The sequence below is a fragment of the Pleurodeles waltl genome, chromosome 12, assembly GCF_031143425.1.
Source record: "Pleurodeles waltl isolate 20211129_DDA chromosome 12, aPleWal1.hap1.20221129, whole genome shotgun sequence".
NCBI lineage: Eukaryota > Metazoa > Chordata > Amphibia > Caudata > Salamandridae > Pleurodeles > Pleurodeles waltl.
In genome coordinates this window covers 81,715,085-81,738,460 of record NC_090451.1, presented here as the reverse complement: position 1 = coordinate 81,738,460, position 23,376 = coordinate 81,715,085, and the positions used below count along the sequence as shown (strand labels likewise).

Below are 23,376 nucleotides of genomic sequence, written 5' to 3'. Positions count from 1 at the left end.
TGGGCTCTGTCATAGCGCGCAAGTAGTGCTTGAGAGTTAGCGATGCGCCACTGGTTTGCAGCTTGTACTGCGACTCTTTTCCCAGCTGCATCGAACTTGCGGCTCTCTTTATCCGGGGGTGGTGCATCCCCAGATGTGTGGGAGTTGGCTCTTTTCCGAGCTGCTCCTACTACGACGGAATCTGGTGGCAGCTGTGTGGTGATGAAAACAGGGTCTGTAGGAGGTGCCTTATACTTCTTTTCCACCCTTGGCGTTATTGCCCTACTTTTGACCGGCTCCTAGAATATTTCCTTTGCGTGCCGAAGCATACCTGGCAGCATAGGCAGGCTTTGGTAGGAGCTGTGGGTGGAGGAGAGGGTGTTGAATAAAAAGTCATCCTCGACTTGTTCTGAGTGGAGGTTTACGTTGTGGAATTGTGCTGCTCTAGCCACCACTTGAGAGTATGCTGAGCTGTCTTCTGGTGGTGAGGGCTTTGTTGGATATGCCTCCGGACTGTTGTCCGACACCGGGGCGTCATATAAGTCCCAAGCGTCTTGATCCTGGTCACCTTGGCTCATGGTGGTGTGAGCCGGGGAATGTGACGGAGTTTGCGCTGGTGAGACGTTAATTACAGGTGGAGGAGAGGGTGGCGGAGTCACCTTTTTCACCATTTTTGTTTGTGGCGCCTGGTCTGTTTGAAACTCCAGTCTCCTTTTTCTCCTAATAGGGGGAAGGGTGCTTATTCTTCCCGTTCCCTGCTGTATGAAAATACGTTTTTGCGTATGGTCCACTTCGGTGGACTGCAGCTCTTCCTCAAACCTATGCTTTCGCATCTGAGAGGACAGTGATTGTTCCTCTGTATAAGAGCCTGGACCTGGGTCGGTTACGGGTTGTTTCGGCACCGAAACCCTACCTGTATCTCTTTTCGGCTCCGAGGTGGCTTTTTTCTTTTTTGCCTCGAAACCTCTCGGCGTCGATCTTCGTCGGTGCCGCTGTCTCGGCGTCGAGCCGCTTCTACACCGCTATCTCGGTGTTGTTGCTTTTCTCCAGCACTTTCTCGATCCCGAGAAGGCTGCGTGCCGGTGTCTCGACCGGAGTCGGACGATCTCGGCACTGTTTTGGCCTTTTTCGGTGCCGATGGTCGGTCACCGAATTGATGGGTGGAGCCATGGCCTGGTGGCAGTGGCGTCCCCTGGGCCTTGTCACTTTTCTTCTGTGTTGTTTTCGACGTCTTACTCACGGTTCTTTGATCGTCGAATTCCTCGGAGTCCGATTCGTGGATCGAAAAGGTTTCTTCTTCCTCTTGTTCCTCGAACTCTCGGTGCGCTGTCGGCGTGGACGCCATCTGAAGTCTCCTGGCTCGACGGTCACGGAGTGTCTTTCGGAACCGGAACGCACGACAGGCCTCGCAAGTCTCTTCACTGTGCTCAGGCGACAGGCACAGGTTACAGACCAAATGTTGGTCTGTATACGGGTATTTGTTGTGGCATTTGGGACAAAAACGGAACGGGGTCCGTTCCATCGACGTTGTTCGACACGCGGTCGGGCCAACCAGGCCCCGACGGGGGATCGAAACTACCCCGAAGGGCACCGGAGCACGTCGATCTTCGATGCGGTGTTGACTCTAACTACACCGATCCCGAACGCAACAATACCGACGAAAATCTTCCGATACTAACTAACTTTCCGTTCCGAAACTCGGAGCGACAGGAGCACGTCCGAACCCGATGGCGGAAAGAAAACAATCGAAGATGGAGTCGACGCCCATGCGCAATGGAGACAGAAGGAGGAGTCACTCAGTCCCGTGACTCGAAAGACTTCTTCGAAGAAAAACAACTTGTAACACTCCGACCCAACACCAGATGGCGAGCTATGCAGAACATGTGTATCTACAGCGACAGATGCCATCGAACAGGTTGTTCCAGGACCGCAGAAAAGCCAATACAGCTGAATGGTCGCCCTTAACAGTGCCCAGGGCCCAGCCTTGCTGACCTAGAAACAATGCAAACAGGAGCACCTCTGACGGAGATGGAAAAAGGGGGTCGACTTGACTTGAGGAGCACCCAGGCAAGAATGTGTCCCAATGGCACAAACTTGTCCCAATGGCAGGTGTATGCAGTTTTAGGTGAGAGATGCCTGATTGCCACAATAACACTACAGAATTTGGGAGGAAGATCAAAAACTCAACTGTTGCCGCTCAAACTCCAGGCATGAAGGCGGAGAGTGCGCAGGTTCAGGTCAAGGACCCTGCGCTGCGTCAGGAGATCCTCTCGAAGCAGAAGCTTTATCGGAGGACAGAAGCTCATGCGTTCTGGATACCATACTCTCTATGCCCAATTTGGCGCCACGAGGTTTACTTGGACACGGTCGGTTGGTCGAGGCAGGAGGGGTATCAATAGAAATGCGTACAGGTGTCCCAGGTTGCACAATTCAGAGCGAGAGTCGCTTTGAAAACTACAATATGCAGAAGTGCTGACATTGTGCATTATTGGCAGTGGCAAACAGATTGAGCTACTGTTCTCCCCATTCTCGTAAAAGACCTTGCATCATGTCAGGGTGTAAACGCCATTTGTGATTCACAAGGCATCGACTGCTGAGTTAGTCTGCCCTGGCGCTAATAGATCCTGCCACATGTTGCATGATAAGGAAGATGTTCAGAGGTGCACAGCCTCCCAGCACAGAGTCCATGACCCCATTCAGCCCTGTTTATTGCAAAATCACATGGTGGTGGTGCTGTGAATAAACACCTGCATCAGCCTTCTCTTGATAGATGGAAGATGTTTTTCAATGCTGGGCGGATAGCCCTCAACTCAAGGAGATTGACGTGAAGCAGAGACTGCGCTGACACGAGAATGCTCTGATCTCCACTTCTCCAAGATAGCCACACCACCAAAAGAGTTGCATCAGTCACCACTGTCAGCTCCAGGTGGGGAAGGGAGAGGGTTCTGCCACTGATCCCATTTCAGTTTGTCGGCTACCACTGAAGATCTTTTGCAGTCCTCTTAGAAATCTGGACCAGGTCGGAGAGATTGCCCTACTGCTGCGCCCACTGGGACTTCAGATCCCACTGCAGAGCCTGCATGTGCCACTGGGCTTGCTTCACTAACAGTATGCAGTAGGCTATTGGAACCAGCAGGTCAGAGTCAGTAACACCGAAATCCAGACTGAGGTTGAGACATGGGAATTACAGCCTGAATGTCCTGGGTTCACCACTCAGGAGGATAGGTACAGAACTGCACCAAACAACTCCGATGAAGGGAAGTGTTGAAGATGGAGTCCGGTGTGACTTCGGCACGCTGATAGAAAACCCCATCAAGTACAGAAGGTTCACTGTAATCTGGAGGTGGGAGATGACTGTCTGGGCCTTCAGCTAGTCAGTCATCGATGTAGGGGAAGACTGAAACCCTGCCCACTGAAAGTTTGCTGCAACCACCATCATCACTTCTGTGACCACCCGGGGGGGCACAGGTATGCAAATCGAACTAAAAATTATTGTGGCATACTGTGAACCGTAGGTAACACATGTGAGCTTACAGGACAGGGATGTGGAAATTTGCATCTTGCAAGTCCAATGCTACCATCCAGTACCCACTGTCCAGGGCCAATAAAACCAGAGCCAGGTGAGCACTGTGAATTTCCCTTTCCACAGAAAGGCACCGAGGGTGCAGGTCTAGTAAGAGGCAGAGGCCTCCTTCATTGTGTTGGTACCAGAAACTACTGGAGAGTGCAAGGTGTCCAGTCCACACTTCATGATGAACTTAGCCACACCCCAATTCTTCACTAATGCTTGTTCCAGGATGGATTGGCCTAGTTAAAGCACTTCCAGCAAGATGTTTGTCTTCACCTCGATGGTTGGCAGTTGCAGGTCAAGGACCTAGTCAGCCTTACGCATTACATTTGCAAAAGATGCGCCTTCCTCCAAACCTGACCTAGATGAGAAAGCATGCTAAAGTCAGGGGAGGTATCCAGGCCACTGGTGTCACTCAGCTCCTCATGCCAGTTCTCTTCCTGGTACGGGTCATCCTAAAAGGGACTGTACTCCTCTTCCTTATCCCTCTTTAAGTAGGGTCTTTTCCAATGGTGACAAGTCTAGGGGCTGGTATGGCCTGGTTTGCCCCCGGTGTCTACGTCGAGTGGCATTGGGGCGGTGGCGTCTTCGAGTCGCAGACTGGGACAGGCTTGTCATCCAGTGATGCCGGTGATGGCGTCAGAAGAACTGGGGCCAGGGTAGGTGGCGGCACATGTGTCAACATCAGCTCAGTTCCAGGAGTCAATCTAGAGGGCTAGGCTGGTGGAGAGTCAGCTGGGGCACCTCTCAGCTCCATTAGGCCCAAAGGCATGCCAGAGGGAATCGGTGGCACAAAGACAGCGTGCATGGTGTCCTAGAATTCTTTTGAGTTGGGAAGGAGTCACTCTGGGGAACTCCGAGAAGCGCAAGCAGGTGGAGTGCAAGAATGGGACAATTAAGCACGACATTTCAATGGGGAAGCAGAAAAACACTTAAGACTTCTTCTTCCTGAACTCCCCCGACTTCAAGGAAGATATTTTGGAATGGGAAGACAATCATCCATGAGAACGGCTAGAACAGCGGCCCAGAAAGCTTTCATGGGATCAGGAACGACACAGAGTCATCTGCTGCTGCCCTGCCAGGAGCTTCATCACCTGGTCATGAATCACTTTGGTGTGCACTGGCTTGCACTTAGTGCAAGCCTTAGGGTCGTGCCCTGACCCCAGGCACCAGTGACAGACCAAGGGTGGCTCAGACACAGACATCTCTCTGTGGCATTCATCACAAGGTTTAAAACCCATAGGTTTGTTAGGGAACATATCCCTAACACACCAGGAGCAATGCTCAAAAAAGGGTAGACAAAAAGTAAAAAGTGGCCAAAAAGTGACAGAGGTAGCTCTCTGGATCCTGCGCTGCTGGAGCAGAAAGAAAGGGTGACACATATATGGGCACTACAATCTCACTTCCAATGTAGTCAATGTCAATACATAGCCAACTGATGCCACCTAGCAACACACAGAGGTACTGCTCAAGATTTTTCGCATCCAGTCTGATGCCTGAGGAATATTCTAAGGTGAGGAATCTGCGGTAGAGTCTCTCAAACAAAGAAACCTTTTCTTTTTTTAACCTGTAGTCTACGTAATCGAAGTCCAATCCCATAAAAAATAACGTGCTGTGATCTCACTTTAATATATTGGAGAAAGTAGAAAATAACACAATTTGTACCATCTGTCATAGGAATTCTGACTTGTAGGATCAAGTTTACTATGCAGGTCCTTTTGAGGTCGAGCGTGCAAGCTCTTTGACCTGTTGTAAGTGTTGTGGGCTTCTAATCATGCCATGCGCACGCTCATCACTTTCACTCGTTCGTGGGCTTGCCTTTCAAAAATCCTCTCTCATCATTGGTAAGTGCTTTACGTTTGTCCCTCCTTGGGGCGGTTTTGTTGCTGCCTTGCAGACTGCCCCTGTTATATGGATAATTGCATGATTGCCGATACGTTTGACTGTGAGCGAACTTCTTTTTCTTTTTGTGTTCCTCTTTCATGCTCATGGTGGCCATGGGACTTTGAATCGGCTTGCTTATGTCAACTGTTTTACCTTTCATTTTCAATTTGTGTGGCAAGAAATTTCCAGTCAGGAATTTACGACGCTAATAGCTCTAACTCAAGCAAATGCTTGTTTCCTTTTAAGGTTGAATTAAGGATCCAGATGGGCACTATCTAATTTTACATCTGGTTCTGAGGATCAGAGGGTAGAATGCTTATGAATTCAAAGACTATGCCCACAATGTACAACAAGGATTACACAAAAAGCATTCCTATACTCAAGACTGAGTAGCCAGAGGCCGAGGCAGAAACACTCAGGAAATGATAATATAAACAAACAGCCCAGCTACGTGTGACCCACTAAGGTGGTAGTAATGGAAATGGAATCAATGCAGGTTTGCAACTGTTTGTGAATATCAAAGTCAATCCCATGGAGAAACTAGAGAAGTGAAATAAGACTGGTGAAAGTACAGACCATAAAGGAAACTGCTGACATGCAAAATATAAATGTCCCTAGTTGGTTCATCGGTGATTCACATTTGAACACAAATCTCGGGAAAAACGTGCTTGCAACAGTGTGCAGTCTAATCACCAGATAAATGCAGGCGACTACATCCAATGTTCACAACATACCTAGCACAATAAGCACAGTGATATTTAATGGTTTAGATGAAGGCGTCATCATGGACATTTGTCTTTAAGACATGAGCCCATTTGCATATGTCATGGATGTGTTGGGGTTTAAAACTGGATGAAAGCATTTTCCTATAATCTGAAGTACGTTTAGGCAGGCAATGAAGTTATGGGAAAACATTTTTTTGTAGGGTGTAAGGAAATGCCTCCTTGGCATGGTTGCCCCCTGACTTTTTGCCTTTGCTGATGCTATGTTTACAATTGAAAGTGTGCTGAGGCCTGCTAACCAGGCCCCAGCACCAGTGTTCTTTCCCTAACCTGTACTTTTGTATCCACAATTGGCAGACCCTGGCATCCAGATAAGTCCCTTGTAACTGGTACTTCTAGTACCAAGGGCCCTGATGCCAAGGAAGGTCTCTAAGGGATGCAGCATGTCTTATGCCACCCTGGAGACCTCTCACTCAGCACAGACACACTGCTTGCCAGCTTGTGTGTGCTAGTGAGGACAAAACGAGTAAGTCGACATGGCACTCCCCTCAGGGTGCCATGCCAGCCTCTCACTGCCTATGCAGTATAGGTAAGACACCCCTCTAGCAGGCCTTACAGCCCTAAGGCAGGGTGCACTATACCATAGGTGAGGGTACCAGTGCATGAGCATGGTACCCCTACAGTGTCTAAACAAAACCTTAGACATTGTAAGTGCAGGGTAGCCATAAGAGTATATGGTCTGGGAGTCTGTCAAACACGAACTCCACAGCACCATAATGGCTACACTGAAAACTGGGAAGTTTGGTATCAAACTTCTCAGCACAATAAATGCACACTGATGCCAGTGTACATTTTATTGTAAAATACACCACAGAGGGCACCTTAGAGGTGCCCCCTGAAACTTAACCGACTATCTGTGTAGGCTGACTAGTTCTAGCAGCCTGCCACAAACCGAGACATGTTGCTGGCCCCATGGGGAGAGTGCCTTTGTCACTCTGAGGCCAGTAACAAAGCCTGCACTGGGTGGAGATGCTAACACCTCTCCCAGGCAGGAATTGTCACACCTGGCGGTGAGCCTCAAAGGCTCACCTCCTTTGTGCCAACCCAGCAGGACACTCCAGCTAGTGGAGTTGCCCGCCCCCTCCGGCCAGGCCCCACTTTTGGCGGCAAGGCCGGAGAAAATAATGAGAATAACAAGGAGGAGTCACTGGCCAGTCAGGACAGCCCCTAAGGTGTCCTGAGCTGAGGTGACTCTAACTTTTAGAAATCCTCCATCTTGCAGATGGAGGATTCCCCCAATAGGGTTAGGATTGTGACCCCCTCCCCTTGGGAGGAGGCACAAAGAGGGTGTACCCACCCTCAGGGCTAGTAGCCATTGGCTACTAACCCCCCAGACCTAAACACGCCCTTAAATTTAGTATTTAAGGGCTACCCTGAACCCTAGAAAATTAGATTCCTGCAACAAGAAGAAGGACTGCCCAGCTGAAAACCCCTGCAGCGGAAGACCAGAAGACGACAACTGCCTTGGCTCCAGAAACTCACCGGCCTGTCTCCTGCCTTCCAAAGATCCTGCTCCAGCGACGCCTTCCGAAGGGACCAGCGACCTCGACATCCTCTGAGGACTGCCCCTGCTTCGAAAAGACAAGAAACTCCCGAGGACAGCGGACCTGCTCCAAGAAAAGCTGCAACTTTGTTTCCAGCAGCTTTAAAGAACCCTGCAAGCTCCCCGCAAGAAGCGTGAGACTTGCAACACTGCACCCGGCGACCCCGACTCGGCTGGTGGAGACCCGACACCTCAGGAGGGACCCCAGGACTACTCTGATACTGTGAGTACCAAAACCTGTCCCCCCTGAGCCCCCACAGCGCCGCCTGCAGAGGGAATCCCGAGGCTTCCCCTGACCGCGACTCTTTGAACCTAAAGTCCCGACGCCTGGGAGAGACCCTGCACCCGCAGCCCCCAGGACCTGAAGGACCGGACTTTCACTGGAGAAGTGACCCCCAGGAGTCCCTCTCCCTTGCCCAAGTGGAGGTTTCCCCGAGGAACCCCCCCCTTGCCTGCCTGCAGCGCTGAAGAGATCCCGAGATCTCTCATAGACTAACATTGCGAACCCGACGCTTGTTTCTACACTGCACCCGGCCGCCCCTGCGCCGCTGAGGGTGAAATTTCTGTGTGGACTCGTGTCCCCCCCGGTGCCCTACAAAACCCCCCTGGTCTGCCCTCCGAAGACGCGGGTACTTACCTGCAAGCAGACCGGAACCGGGGCACCCCCTTCTCTCCATTCTAGCCTATGTGTTTTGGGCACCACTTTGAACTCTGCACCTGACCGGCCCTGAGCTGCTGGTGTGGTGACTTTGGGGTTGCTCTGAACCCCCAACGGTGGGCTACCTTGGACCAAGAACTGAACCCTGTAAGTGTCTTACTTACCTGGTAAAACTAATCAAAACTTACCTCCCCTAGGAACTGTGAAAATTGCACTAAGTGTCCACTTTTAAAACAGCTATTTGTGAATAACTTGAAAAGTATACATGCAATTTTGATGATCTGAAGTTCCTAAAGTACTTACCTGCAATACCTTTCGAATGAGATATTACATGTAGAATTTGAACCTGTGGTTCTTAAAATAAACTAAGAAAAGATATTTTTCTATAACAAAACCTATTGGCTGGATTTGTCTCTGAGTGTGTGTACCTCATTTATTGTCTATGTGTATGTACAACAAATGCTTAACACTACTCCTTGGATAAGCCTACTGCTCGACCACACTACCACAAAATAGAGCATTAGTATTATCTATTTTTACCACTATTTTACCTCTAAGGGGAACCCTTGGACTCTGTGCATGCTATTCCTTACTTTGAAATAGCACATACAGAGCCAACTTCCTACATTGGTGGATCAGCGGTGGGGTACAAGACTTTGCATTTGCTGGACTACTCAGCCAATACCTGATCACACGACAAATTCCAAAATTGTCATTAGAAATTGATTTTTGCAATTTGAAAAGTTTTCTAAATTCTTAAAAGACCTACTAGGGCCTTGTGTTAGATCCTGTTTAGCATTTCTTTTAGAGTTTAAAAGTTTGTAAAAGTTTGAATTAGATTCTAGAACCAGTTTTAGTTTCTTAAAAAGTATTCCAACTTTTAGAAGCATAATGTCTAGCACAGATGTGAATGTGGTGGAACTCGACACCACACCTTACCTCCATCTACAGATGAGAGAGCTAAGGTCACTCTGTAAACTAAAGAAAATAGCAATGGGCCCCAAACCTACCAAAGTACAGCTCCAGGAGCTTTTGGCAGAGTTTGAAAAGGCCAACCCCTCTGAGGATGGCAACTCAGAGGATGAAGATAGTGACTTGGAGGGAAATTCCCCCCCTCCAGTCCTACTTAGGGAGAGCAGGGCTTCTCAAGCCCTGACTCCACAAATAATAGTCAGAGATGCTGGTTCCCTCACAGGAGGGACCAACAACTCTGAAATCACTGAGGATAACTCCAGTGAAGAGGACATCCAGTTAGCCAGGATGGCCAAAAGATTGGCTTTGGAAAGACAGATCCTAGCCATAGAGAGGGAAAGACAAGAGATGGGCCTAGGACCCATCAATGGTGGCAGCAACATAAATAGGGTCAGAGATTCTCCTGACATGTTGAAAATCCCCAAAGGGATTGTAACTAAATATGAAGATGGTGATGACATCACCAAATGGTTCACAGCTTTTGAGAGGGCTTGTGTAACCAGAAAAGTGAACAGATCTCACTGGGGTGCTCTCCTTTGGGAAATGTTCACAGGAAAGTGTAGGGATAGACTCCTCACACTCTCTGGACAAGATGCAGAATCTTATGACCTCATGAAGGGTACCCTGATTGAGGGCTTTGGATTCTCCACTGAGGAGTACAGGATTAGGTTCAGGGGGGCTCAAAAATCCTCGAGCCAGACCTGGGTTGACTTTGTTGACTACTCAGTGAAAACACTAGATGGTTGGATTCAAGGCAGTGGTGTAAGTAATTATGATGGGCTGTACAATTTATTTGTGAAAGAACACCTGTTAAGTAATTGTTTCAATGATAAACTGCATCAGCATCTGGTAGACCTAGGACCAATTTCTCCCCAAGAATTGGGAAAGAAGGCGGACCATTGGGTCAAGACAAGGGTGTCCAAGACTTCAACAGGGGGTGACCAAAAGAAAGGGGTCACAAAGACTCCCCAGCAGAAGGGTGATGAGACAACCAAAACTAAAAATAGTAAAGAGTCTTCTACAGGCCCCCAAAAACCTGCACAGGAGGGTGGGCCCAGAGCCTCTTCACAAAACAATGGGTACAAGGGTAAAAACTTTGATCCCAACAAGGCCTGGTGTCATAGCTGTAAACAGCATGGACACCAAACTGGAGACAAGGCCTGTCCCAAGAAAGGTTCCACTCCAAACTCCCATCCAGGTAACACTGGTATGGCTAGTCTCCAAGTGGGATCAACAGTGTGCCCAGAGCAAATCAGGGTCCACACTGAAGCTACTCTAGTTTCTGAGGGTGGGGTGGATTTAGCCACACTAGCTGTCTGGCCGCCTAACATGCAAAAATACAGACAGCAACTCTTAATTAATGGGACTAGAATAGAGGGCCTGAGGGATACAGGTGCCAGTGTCACCATGGTGACAGAGAAACTGGTTTCCCCTGGCCAATACCTGACTGGAAAAACTTACACAGTCACCAACGCTGACAATCAGAGAAAAGTACATCCCATGGCAATGGTTACTTTAGAATGGGGAGGGGTCAATGGCCTGAAACAGGTGGTGGTCTCCTCAAATATCCCAGTGGACTGTCTGCTTGGAAATGACCTGGAGTCCTCAGCATGGGCTGAGGTAGAGCTAAAAACCCATGCAGCAATGCTGGGTATCCCTGAACTGGTGTGTGTGAAAACAAGAGCACAATGCAAGGCACAGGGTGAAAAAGTAGAGCTGGAGTCTGGAAAAATGGCCCAGCCTACCAAGAGAACAGGAAAGTCAGTTGGGAAACCAACTGCAACACAGCAAAAGAAAGGGAACCTCTCTTCTCAGGAAGAAGTTCTGCCCTCTGAGGGAACTGAGCCTTTGGAGCTTGAACCTTATCAGGTTGAGCTCTTAGGCCCAGGGGGACCCTCAAGGGAAGAGCTGTGTAAGGGACAAGAAACCTGTCCCTCTCTTGAAGGCCTTAGGCAGCAAGCTGCTGAAGAGTCCAAAGGCAAGAAAAATGGAACCCATAGGGTCTATTGGGAAGATGGGCTCCTGTACACTGAGGCCAGAGACCCCAAACCTGGTGCCACTAGGAGAGTGGTAGTGCCTCAGCTGTTCAGAGAGTTCATCCTAACATTGGCCCATGACATTCCCCTTGCTGGACATTTGGGACAAACCAAGACGTGGGAGAGGTTAGTCAACCACTTCTACTGGCCCAATATGTCCAACATGGTTAAGGAGTTTTGCCTCTCCTGCCCCACCTGTCAAGCCAGTGGTAAGACAGGTGGGCATCCAAAGGCCCCCCTCATTCCACTTCCAGTGGTGGGGGTGCCCTTTGAAAGAGTGGGTGTGGACATAGTTGGTCCACTGGAACCTCCCACAGCCTCAGGAAATATGTATATCCTGGTAGTAGTGGATCATGCTACCAGGTATCCTGAAGCTATTCCCCTTAGGTCGACTACTGCCCCTGCAGTAGCCAAGGCCCTCATTGGTATCTTTACCAGAGTGGGTTTCCCTAAGGAGGTGGTGTCTGACAGAGGTACCAACTTCATGTCAGCATACCTAAAGCACATGTGGAATGAGTGTGGAGTGACTTATAAATTCACTACACCATACCATCCACAAACTAATGGCTTAGTTGAGAGATTCAACAAGACATTAAAAGGCATGATCATGGGCTCCCAGAAAAACTCAAAAGGAGATGGGATGTCCTCCTGCCATGTCTGCTTTTCGCTTACAGGGAGGTACCACAGAAGGGAGTAGGGTTCTCACCCTTTGAACTTCTGTTTGGTCATCCTGTAAGGGGACCACTTGCCCTTGTTAAAGAAGGCTGGGAGAGACCTCTCCATGAGCCTAAACAGGACATAGTGGACTATGTACTTGGCCTTCGCTCTAGAATGGCAGAGTACATGGAAAAGGCAACCAAAAACCTTGAGGCCAGCCAACAGCTCCAGAAGTTTTGGTATGACCAAAAGGCTGCACTGGTTGAGTTCCAACCAGGGCAGAAAGTCTGGGTTCTGGAGCCTGTGGCTCCCAGGGCACTCCAGGACAAATGGAGTGGCCCTTACCCAGTACTAGAGAGGAAGAGTCAGGTCACCTACTTGGTGGACCTGGGCACGAGCAGGAGCCCCAAAAGGGTGATCCATGTAAACCGCCTTAAGCTCTTCCACGACAGGGCTGATGTCAATCTGTTGATGGTAACAGATGAGGATCAGGAGGCAGAGAGTGAACCTCTCCCTGATCTTCTGTCATCAGACCCAAAAGATGGTACAGTAGATGGAGTGATCTACTCAGACACCCTCTCTGGCCAACAGCAAGCTGATTGTAGGAGAGTCCTACAACAGTTTCCTGAACTCTTCTCCTTAACCCCTGGTCAGACACACCTGTGTACCCATGATGTGGACACAGGAGACAGCATGCCTGTCAAGAACAAAATCTTTAGACAGTCTGACCATGTTAAGGAAAGCATCAAGGTGGAAGTCCACAAGATGCTGGAATTGGGAGTCATTGAGCGCTCTGACAGCCCCTGGGCTAGCCCAGTGGTCTTAGTCCCCAAACCTCACACCACAGATGGAAAGAAAGAGATGAGGTTTTGTGTGGACTACAGAGGGCTCAATTCTGTCACCAAGACAGATGCTCATCCAATTCCAAGAGCTGATGAGCTCATTGATAAATTAGGTGCTGCCAAATTTCTAAGTACCTTTGACTTGACAGCAGGGTACTGGCAAATAAAAATGGCACCTGGAGCAAAAGAAAAGACAGCATTCTCCACACCTGATGGGCATTATCAGTTTACTGTTATGCCCTTTGGTTTAAAGAATGCCCCTGCCACCTTCCAAAGGTTGGTGAATCAAGTCCTTGCTGGCTTGGAGTCCTTTAGCACAGCTTATCTTGATGATATTGCTGTCTTTAGCTCCACCTGGCAGGATCACCTGGTCCACCTGAGGAAGGTTTTGAAGGCTCTGCAATCTGCAGGCCTCTCTATCAAAGCATCCAAATGCCAGATAGGGCAGGGAACTGTGGTTTACTTGGGACACCTTGTAGGTGGAGGCCAAGTTCAGCCACTCCAACCCAAGATCCAGACTATTCTGGACTGGGTAGCTCCAAAAACCCAGACTCAAGTCAGGGCATTCCTTGGCTTGACTGGGTACTACAGGAGGTTTGTGAAGGGATATGGATCCATTGTGACAGCCCTCACTGAGCTCACCTCCAAGAAAATGCCCAAGAAAGTGAACTGGACTGTGGACTGCCAACAGGCCTTTGACACCCTGAAACAGGCAATGTGCTCAGCACCAGTTCTCAAAGCTCCAGATTATTCTAAGCAGTTCATTGTGCAGACTGATGCCTCTGAACATGGGATAGGGGCAGTTTTGTCCCAAACAAATGATGATGGCCTTGACCAGCCTGTTGCTTTCATTAGCAGGAGGTTACTCCCCAGGGAGCAGCGTTGGAGTGCCATTGAGAGGGAGGCCTTTGCTGTGGTTTGGTCCCTGAAGAAGCTGAGACCATACCTCTTTGGGACTCACTTCCTAGTTCAAACCGACCACAGACCTCTCAAATGGCTGATGCAAATGAAAGGTGAAAATCCTAAACTGTTGAGGTGGTCCATCTCCCTACAGGGAATGGACTTTATAGTGGAACACAGACCTGGGACTGCCCATGCCAATGCAGATGGCCTTTCCAGGTTCTTCCACTTAGAAAATGAAGACTCTCTTGGGAAAGGTTAGTCTCATCCTCTTTCGTTTGGGGGGGGGTTGTGTAAGGAAATGCCTCCTTGGCATGGTTGCCCCCTGACTTTTTGCCTTTGCTGATGCTATGTTTACAATTGAAAGTGTGCTGAGGCCTGCTAACCAGGCCCCAGCACCAGTGTTCTTTCCCTAACCTGTACTTTTGTATCCACAATTGGCAGACCCTGGCATCCAGATAAGTCCCTTGTAACTGGTACTTCTAGTACCAAGGGCCCTGATGCCAAGGAAGGTCTCTAAGGGATGCAGCATGTCTTATGCCACCCTGGAGACCTCTCACTCAGCACAGACACACTGCTTGCCAGCTTGTGTGTGCTAGTGAGGACAAAACGAGTAAGTCGACATGGCACTCCCCTCAGGGTGCCATGCCAGCCTCTCACTGCCTATGCAGTATAGGTAAGACACCCCTCTAGCAGGCCTTACAGCCCTAAGGCAGGGTGCACTATACCATAGGTGAGGGTACCAGTGCATGAGCATGGTACCCCTACAGTGTCTAAACAAAACCTTAGACATTGTAAGTGCAGGGTAGCCATAAGAGTATATGGTCTGGGAGTCTGTCAAACACGAACTCCACAGCACCATAATGGCTACACTGAAAACTGGGAAGTTTGGTATCAAACTTCTCAGCACAATAAATGCACACTGATGCCAGTGTACATTTTATTGTAAAATACACCACAGAGGGCACCTTAGAGGTGCCCCCTGAAACTTAACCGACTATCTGTGTAGGCTGACTAGTTCTAGCAGCCTGCCACAAACCGAGACATGTTGCTGGCCCCATGGGGAGAGTGCCTTTGTCACTCTGAGGCCAGTAACAAAGCCTGCACTGGGTGGAGATGCTAACACCTCTCCCAGGCAGGAATTGTCACACCTGGCGGTGAGCCTCAAAGGCTCACCTCCTTTGTGCCAACCCAGCAGGACACTCCAGCTAGTGGAGTTGCCCGCCCCCTCCGGCCAGGCCCCACTTTTGGCGGCAAGGCCGGAGAAAATAATGAGAATAACAAGGAGGAGTCACTGGCCAGTCAGGACAGCCCCTAAGGTGTCCTGAGCTGAGGTGACTCTAACTTTTAGAAATCCTCCATCTTGCAGATGGAGGATTCCCCCAATAGGGTTAGGATTGTGACCCCCTCCCCTTGGGAGGAGGCACAAAGAGGGTGTACCCACCCTCAGGGCTAGTAGCCATTGGCTACTAACCCCCCAGACCTAAACACGCCCTTAAATTTAGTATTTAAGGGCTACCCTGAACCCTAGAAAATTAGATTCCTGCAACAAGAAGAAGGACTGCCCAGCTGAAAACCCCTGCAGCGGAAGACCAGAAGACGACAACTGCCTTGGCTCCAGAAACTCACCGGCCTGTCTCCTGCCTTCCAAAGATCCTGCTCCAGCGACGCCTTCCGAAGGGACCAGCGACCTCGACATCCTCTGAGGACTGCCCCTGCTTCGAAAAGACAAGAAACTCCCGAGGACAGCGGACCTGCTCCAAGAAAAGCTGCAACTTTGTTTCCAGCAGCTTTAAAGAACCCTGCAAGCTCCCCGCAAGAAGCGTGAGACTTGCAACACTGCACCCGGCGACCCCGACTCGGCTGGTGGAGACCCGACACCTCAGGAGGGACCCCAGGACTACTCTGATACTGTGAGTACCAAAACCTGTCCCCCCTGAGCCCCCACAGCGCCGCCTGCAGAGGGAATCCCGAGGCTTCCCCTGACCGCGACTCTTTGAACCTAAAGTCCCGACGCCTGGGAGAGACCCTGCACCCGCAGCCCCCAGGACCTGAAGGACCGGACTTTCACTGGAGAAGTGACCCCCAGGAGTCCCTCTCCCTTGCCCAAGTGGAGGTTTCCCCGAGGAACCCCCCCCTTGCCTGCCTGCAGCGCTGAAGAGATCCCGAGATCTCTCATAGACTAACATTGCGAACCCGACGCTTGTTTCTACACTGCACCCGGCCGCCCCCGCGCCGCTGAGGGTGAAATTTCTGTGTGGACTCGTGTCCCCCCCGGTGCCCTACAAAACCCCCCTGGTCTGCCCTCCGAAGACGCGGGTACTTACCTGCAAGCAGACCGGAACCGGGGCACCCCCTTCTCTCCATTCTAGCCTATGTGTTTTGGGCACCACTTTGAACTCTGCACCTGACCGGCCCTGAGCTGCTGGTGTGGTGACTTTGGGGTTGCTCTGAACCCCCAACGGTGGGCTACCTTGGACCAAGAACTGAACCCTGTAAGTGTCTTACTTACCTGGTAAAACTAATCAAAACTTACCTCCCCTAGGAACTGTGAAAATTGCACTAAGTGTCCACTTTTAAAACAGCTATTTGTGAATAACTTGAAAAGTATACATGCAATTTTGATGATCTGAAGTTCCTAAAGTACTTACCTGCAATACCTTTCGAATGAGATATTACATGTAGAATTTGAACCTGTGGTTCTTAAAATAAACTAAGAAAAGATATTTTTCTATAACAAAACCTATTGGCTGGATTTGTCTCTGAGTGTGTGTACCTCATTTATTGTCTATGTGTATGTACAACAAATGCTTAACACTACTCCTTGGATAAGCCTACTGCTCGACCACACTACCACAAAATAGAGCATTAGTATTATCTATTTTTACCACTATTTTACCTCTAAGGGGAACCCTTGGACTCTGTGCATGCTATTCCTTACTTTGAAATAGCACATACAGAGCCAACTTCCTACATAGGGACATTAGCAAATAGTGGTTATTCGTTCTAGGCAGTTTTCTGGTGGCAAGAAACAGTATGTGGTTAACTATGGAAGTGGGGTTACCTGTTGAGAAGTTATCACCAACTTGTGCAGAGATAAATAGTACACCCCCTGAAGTATGGGACCTGATTAACAAAGGTACGTCCCCCAGCGTAGAAGGCTGCTGGTTAGAAGCTCAGCAGAAGACCCCACACATTACCTTCTCGCTGTTCCGCTCTCCTGAAGTCTGTAAGGCCGCTGGGGAAGAAGGTCGAGTTTCCTGAGGACTCGACGGAATGCTGGTTGTTATACCAGAATTGTGGCAATTAAGGCCGTTCTCCTTAACATTTTCACTTCTAGAATTAGAAGAAAAAAAACGTACTTTGCAATCTGGCCCAATAATTTGCCAACTTCCAACCCTAGTTTGAATGCCTATTAGCACAATGCTGAGCACTATCTACTGGCATAAGGACAAAGGGTGTCAACCAGTCAGAAGGCTAAATAGAAAGAGACTGAATTTACATCAAACACTAAATCCTCGAAAACATGCTTCATGTACGACAAAGACTTGCAAGAGCCACTGCTGTTCTTCAAGCAAAATGGCAGTTGGGCCATGAAAAAAAAAAAAAAAAAAAAAACAAACAGCACCTAGAGGAAAGCACATCTTGTAACTGCAAGAACTCAATATTTTTAAGTACCGTTTAATTCCAAAATGCTCCATGCCATTCAGCATGGAGTTCACTCACAGTGACACCCTGGATTTCTTTCTAGCACCATGATGCATTAATCTCCCTCGAGGATCACAGCAACTTGTCACCCATTAGGCATATAAGGGAGCAGTGACAAGCAAGCAAAGTTGCATTGTGTGTCATTTTGTGAAGAAAACAGCACCTCTAATGTTACCTCTAACATCAGAACGCCTGGTGTTTTGAAGTTACAAGTGGCCAACTAATCCTCTACAATTTACCTAAATAAATTCTATAAATCAGTTATCTAAATTCATGCAAAATGCATTGTGGTCATTACCACATACAATTTAGTGTAACAGACCTTATGGATTAAACAACGGATTTCCAAATCACAACAGAAAATTGTAAGTATTTGATAGTCCACAATCACCCAGGCAGGGTACGGGAAGTTCTCACCTCTGTTCATGTGCTGCTGCTCTCCCGTTGATGATGTGGTCCTGATTTAGATGTCTGCGCAAGGCGATCTTGGCTGGGGAAAATCTGGTGTAGTCAGGAATCGGCCAGTTGGAGACCTTGTCTGCTTTCTGCCTGCCATTATGAGTAGGGGTCCCATGAACAATCTCTTGGTCTAAGTAGGATGACATGTACTGAGGTGTGCTCTGCTTGGAGGATGACCGACTGTGGGAGCCGTTGATCTCATGAGGGCTGGCGAGGCCATTCATTGAAAGCTCAGGACTCAGGCCATTCATGTGAGGCAGCGCAAACTTTGAGCACTCAAAATCTAGCTGGTAGCGGCCATTTTCTGCATCATTCAAAAGGCTTTTGCGGCGAAGGTGTACAGGCAACATATCTTCAGATGTGGTGTATGACTTCAACTGAAGAAGCTCCTGCTGCCTTTGGCTCTTTTCTAGCTCCACAATGCTTATCTTAAAGAGTAAAGAGAATGTGAGGCAGAGCAAAATACCAGTGTAAGCATCACAACAGGATTCCATGTACTACTTCTATTTTCTGGCAGTTTTCATTACATTTCTTTCAACTTGACATACACCATAATCTTGTAACTGTTACAGAGACAGCACCTCTGCCTACGACACACCAATTTCTTTATATATAATTTTCTATTCCTTTTCCTCCATGGTGCACATTTTCCCCCACCGTTTCCTTGTATTTCTCACAGTTAACTACAAAATGTATCTCTATGTGGACAAGCACTCTTATGGTCCATCCATCAAAATTCCCCCCCATGCCCTCAACCTCTACACTGTATCCAATTCTCCACTCACTGCATCCAAACTCGTTCCCTGTGCTGCTCTCTTCTTGTCCCCTTAAATCATCTTCATCTGCGTAACCCAAATTTCACTTGTTTTAAAAAGGTTTCAATCTTTCCTGAACACATGTAGGCAAACAAGAATAAACCTTTAACAAAAAAATTAAACAAATAAAGAGTAATGCAACCTAATGAGGCAAAGGTAAAGATTGGGAGCATGTAGGGTTTGTGAGGTATAAACTGGCAAACGAGTGGGATCGAAGACTGATCTGCTGGCAAAATATGCATCTATGCAGCCTTTCAACATATAAATACCCGTAAGTCCTAATCGGTTTTTACAATCCTACTATGCTTAAGCTCACTATTATATTTTCTACACTCCACTTCTCCTAAAGCACATAGATACTGGAGCATTCTTACCGCCTCTTCAATCCAGATCCAACTCCAACCCAGTTCTTGAAGCGGAAATCTGAGTTATGACTAAAACCCCAAGTCCCAGACAACCTATATGATAATCTCACTCCAGATCCTCTTCCCGACAGATACTTGATTTTTTGTTTACGAGATCTGTAGCCAAAATAAATGGCGTTTCAGCCCACATAAAAACAGCCACTCTGAACCGCATGAATAGTTTTATAATGTCTAGAGAATATCATAAAACTGGGCATATCAATTTTCCTTTGGACTGGTAAAGTTCAGAAAAACAGCTTGTTCTTCCCTTTCTGGAATCACTCCAATGCATCAGAAATTAATAGAAAAAGGTCTTTACCTAAACCTCTAATACTCAATCAATTCCAAATGCAACAATATTTGACCATAGCATGTGTAAAACCTTAAATTCCTCTTTAATGCACCATTTTTATATGTACCCCCTTCCCCATTAATCACAACAAAACACACTGTGTTCTTAGATACCATTCTTGTTTTTATGCACAGCCCTTCTATTAGAAAGGCTATTCCATCCTGTATTTGTTAACACGAAAACAAAACAACATTAAAGGCAAACCAAACAAATCTGTACAATTCTGATCCTTTCTCTAAGCTCCCACACACATCCAGTGTACTAGACATGATTACTACAGAGATGCAGAACAAGTTACTTTTCTGTAACACCTTCACGTGGGTACTCTAATAGCAGATTCCACACCTTTTAAATTTCCCCAAACTCCAGACCGGATAGAGAAACTTTTAAATGATTGCTCACATACACCAACAGCTGCTGACAGCCAAACTACAATGATTTCTGGCGTGGGGTGACATAAAAAAGGCCAGGCTACCCGGAGCACGCCTATGGTGTCTAGCAATGGAATTACTTACCTAGGAAAACAGAAGATGATGCTGAAGACCATGAAATCAAGGCTTCATTGAACAGCAACAAAGGGTCTGAAGTTGAAGGACCAGGTTTGCAAGATTTCTATATGTAGTAAGCGGATTTGCCTTACTTTCCACAGTTGACAACTGCAGTTCCAACACATCTCTGGTTCTATAGACAATCACTGCAAATAAGGCTCTTTCCTCTACAGCTCTGAATCTGGCATCCGTACAGTCACAGGGCAACAAATTCTATGCCTCTTACTCATGAGAAATATTCTAAAGGTCTTGTATTGCAGCTGAATCAAACACGGCCGCCAGATGTGTAGAGTCAGTCACTGTCAGAGAATTTTCCCACAATCACTGGCTATACAATAGTCATTTCATAAAGATACACTGGCCGAGATCTAACAGGACTCAGCTCTAGATCAAAGACTGATATTTGCTTCTGATCCGTAAGGATAAGTTACTTACCTGTAAATCCTAGTTCTCTTCCAGGGGTATCCTCATCAAAGTCATAAACATTGAATATTCCCGCCCTTGTGCGGGGACCCCGGAGCATATATAAAATACACACATATTATACATGTGTAAAACAGCAATGCAGGCTATAATGTTAAAACAGGCTAAAATGCTTTATTTCTATGAAGTTTTTTTTTTTTTTTTTTTTAATATTATAAAATTACAATAGAGAATAAATATCTACGCAAGCCCCCAAAACTGGGCTTAGGGAAGCAAACAGCAGTAAACTCTAGAGAAAAAGAGAAAAAAACTGCATTGAAAAACAATGGAGCATTCTTAGCCAATAGGCTGCATGCAGGTTAACACAGGAGAACCATAAAAACTTTGGCACCGTGCCTTTCAGACCCTGAGCACCTCCAGTATCCCACCATGCCTCAGGGGTTAAGGAAAGGTGACAGTTGGTTCACAGTTAGGTCAGTTCTTTTTACGGTGACAATCTGTGTAACTGATTCAAAATACAGTCTGTCCTGCACTTCTTGGAGACGTGCGTCCTGGGAGGAGGGTGGGTTGTTTATGACTTTGATGAGGATACCCCTGGAAGAGAACTAGGATTTACAGGTAAGTAACTTATCCTTCTCTTCCAGGGGATCCTCATCAATAGTCATAAACATTGAATAGATTAGCAAGCCCATCCCTAAACCCTGCGGACTGTCCGATAGAAGTGCAGGAATAGATACGTATTATGCAAATAAATTTCTCAGAGAGGCCTGCCCCACTTGGGCATCCGCTCTTGCATCTGAGTCTAAACAGTAATGTCTAGTAAACGTATGCACAGACTTCCATGTAGCAGCCTTACAAATCTCAGATATTGGAACATTGTTAAGGAGGGCAGCAGTAGCCGCTTTTCCCCTTGTGGAATGCGCTTTAGGCCTCGCTAGTAATTGTTTATTAGCTAGCTGGTAAGTAGTAACAATACAAGAAACTATCCATCTTGATATCGTTCGTTTAGATGCTGCCTCTCCTGTCCTCAAATGACCATAATTTACAAACAAGCGGTTAGAGTGTCTAATCGATTTTGTCTTATCCAGATAAAATTTTAGCACTCTTTTCAAGTCTAAGGAGTGCAATGCTTTCTCTGCCGGAGTCTCCGGATTGGGAAAGAAAGTCGGTAAAGATATAGTCTGATTGATATGGAATTCTGACACCACCTTCGGAAGGAAAGATGGGTGAGTTCGCAGAACCACTCTATTGTCATGAAAAACTGTGTACGGTTCTTTGGAAGACAAAGCCTGGATTTCGCTGACCCTCCTCGCTGAAGTAATGGCCACTAGAAAGGCCGTCTTCCACGTAAGGTGTTGTAAAGAGGCCTTATGTATAGGCTCAAAAGGAGGGCCCATAAGTTTTGCCAAGACTACGTTCAGTTCCCATGGAGGAGAAGGTCTCCGAATGGGCGGAAAAACTTTCTTCAAACCTTCTAAGAAATCCTTGACTACAGGTTTCGTAAAGAAGGATTCCTGAGAAGGTGACTTGCGATAGGCTGTAATAGCAGACAAATGTACCTTAATAGACGATACCTGCAGACCGGACTTCGCTAGATGAAGCAAATAGGACAGTATGACATCCTCCTGCGCCCGTATGGGATTATGACCTTGCTGACAGCACCATATGTAGAATCTCTTCCACTTAAAAGCGTAAGAACGCCGCGTGGAAGGCCGTTTGGACTCTTTCAAGATGTTCATGCACTCCTGTGAGAGCCCTAGGTGCCCATACTGCAGGAATTCAGGAGCCATGCTGTTAAGCTCAGAGAGGGTAGGTTGGGATGTAGAATTCTGCCCTCCATTCTGCTCAGAAGATCCGGTCTGCACGGCAGCCTCCTGTGAGGTTTTTCCGACAGGTTGAGGAGATCTGTGTACCAGAATTGACGGGGCCATTGTGGCGCTATAAGAATCATTCTGGTCCTGGATCTGTAAAGTTTGCTGATCACTGCCGGAATGAGGGGAATCGGCGGAAAAGCGTAGAGAAATATCCCTGACCAGTCGATCAACAGGGCATTCCCTCGAGATCCCGGACGGTAGAACCTGGATGCGAAGTCTGGGCATTTCTTGTTTACTTCGTTTGCGAAGAGATCCAGTTGAGGCCGACCCCATTGCGCGAAGATGTATTCTGCGACTTCGCCGTGTAGGACCCAATCGTGAGCGTCCTCTAGGTGTCTGCTCAGAAAATCTGCTTCCACGTTCTGCTGACCTGGCAGGTGAACCGCTGTAATTGACATTCCTCTGGCCAGGAGCCAATGCCATATCGCTTGGGACTCTCGCGATAGGGGTAGGGATCTCGTTCCCCCTTGTTTGTTCAAGTAATACATCGTGGTTGTATTGTCCGTCTGTATTAAGAGCGTTTTCCCCTGAATTAGTGGTATGAAAGACTTGAGAGCCAGATGGACCGCTCTGAGTTCTAGCAGATTGATGTGGTACTGCTTTTCCTTGTCTGACCACAGACCTTGCGCTCGAAAAGGACCCAGATGAGCCCCCCATCCCTGCAGAGACGCATCCGTTACTAGGGTGTCGGATGGAAGCACCTGGTGAAACGGAGCACCCACTGACAGGTGAGGTCTGTGCATCCACCATCTCAATGACTGAAGTGCTACCGCCGGTAGCTGCACTGTGTCCTCCCAGCGACCTGTTCTTTGGCTCCAGTTGGTCTCCAATGCCTCTTGGAGGGGTCTCATGTGGAGTCTGGCATTTGGGACAATAAAAATGCATGATGCCATGGAGCCCAGCAGCGATGTCACCTGACGTGCCGTAGGTGCGTTGGCTCTCAACAGGTCCTGACACTTCCTGCCTATTGAG

The 23,376-nt window shown here is 47.9% G+C and overlaps 1 protein-coding gene across 2 annotated transcripts in view; it reads right to left on the bottom strand.

Annotated features, from left to right (window-relative positions):
* The window catches only part of DOT1L (DOT1 like histone lysine methyltransferase), a 255,913-nt gene that overhangs the window by 103,459 nt on the left and 129,078 nt on the right, over positions 1-23,376 (bottom strand). For both annotated transcript variants that reach the window (XM_069216576.1, XM_069216575.1), the window contains exons 20-21: positions 17,947-18,416; positions 17,022-17,157 (exon numbers count right to left, since the gene is read on the bottom strand). In XM_069216576.1, coding sequence (XP_069072677.1) covers positions 17,022-17,157; positions 17,947-18,416 — 606 coding nt within the window. The remainder of the gene's footprint in view (positions 1-17,021; positions 17,158-17,946; positions 18,417-23,376) is intronic.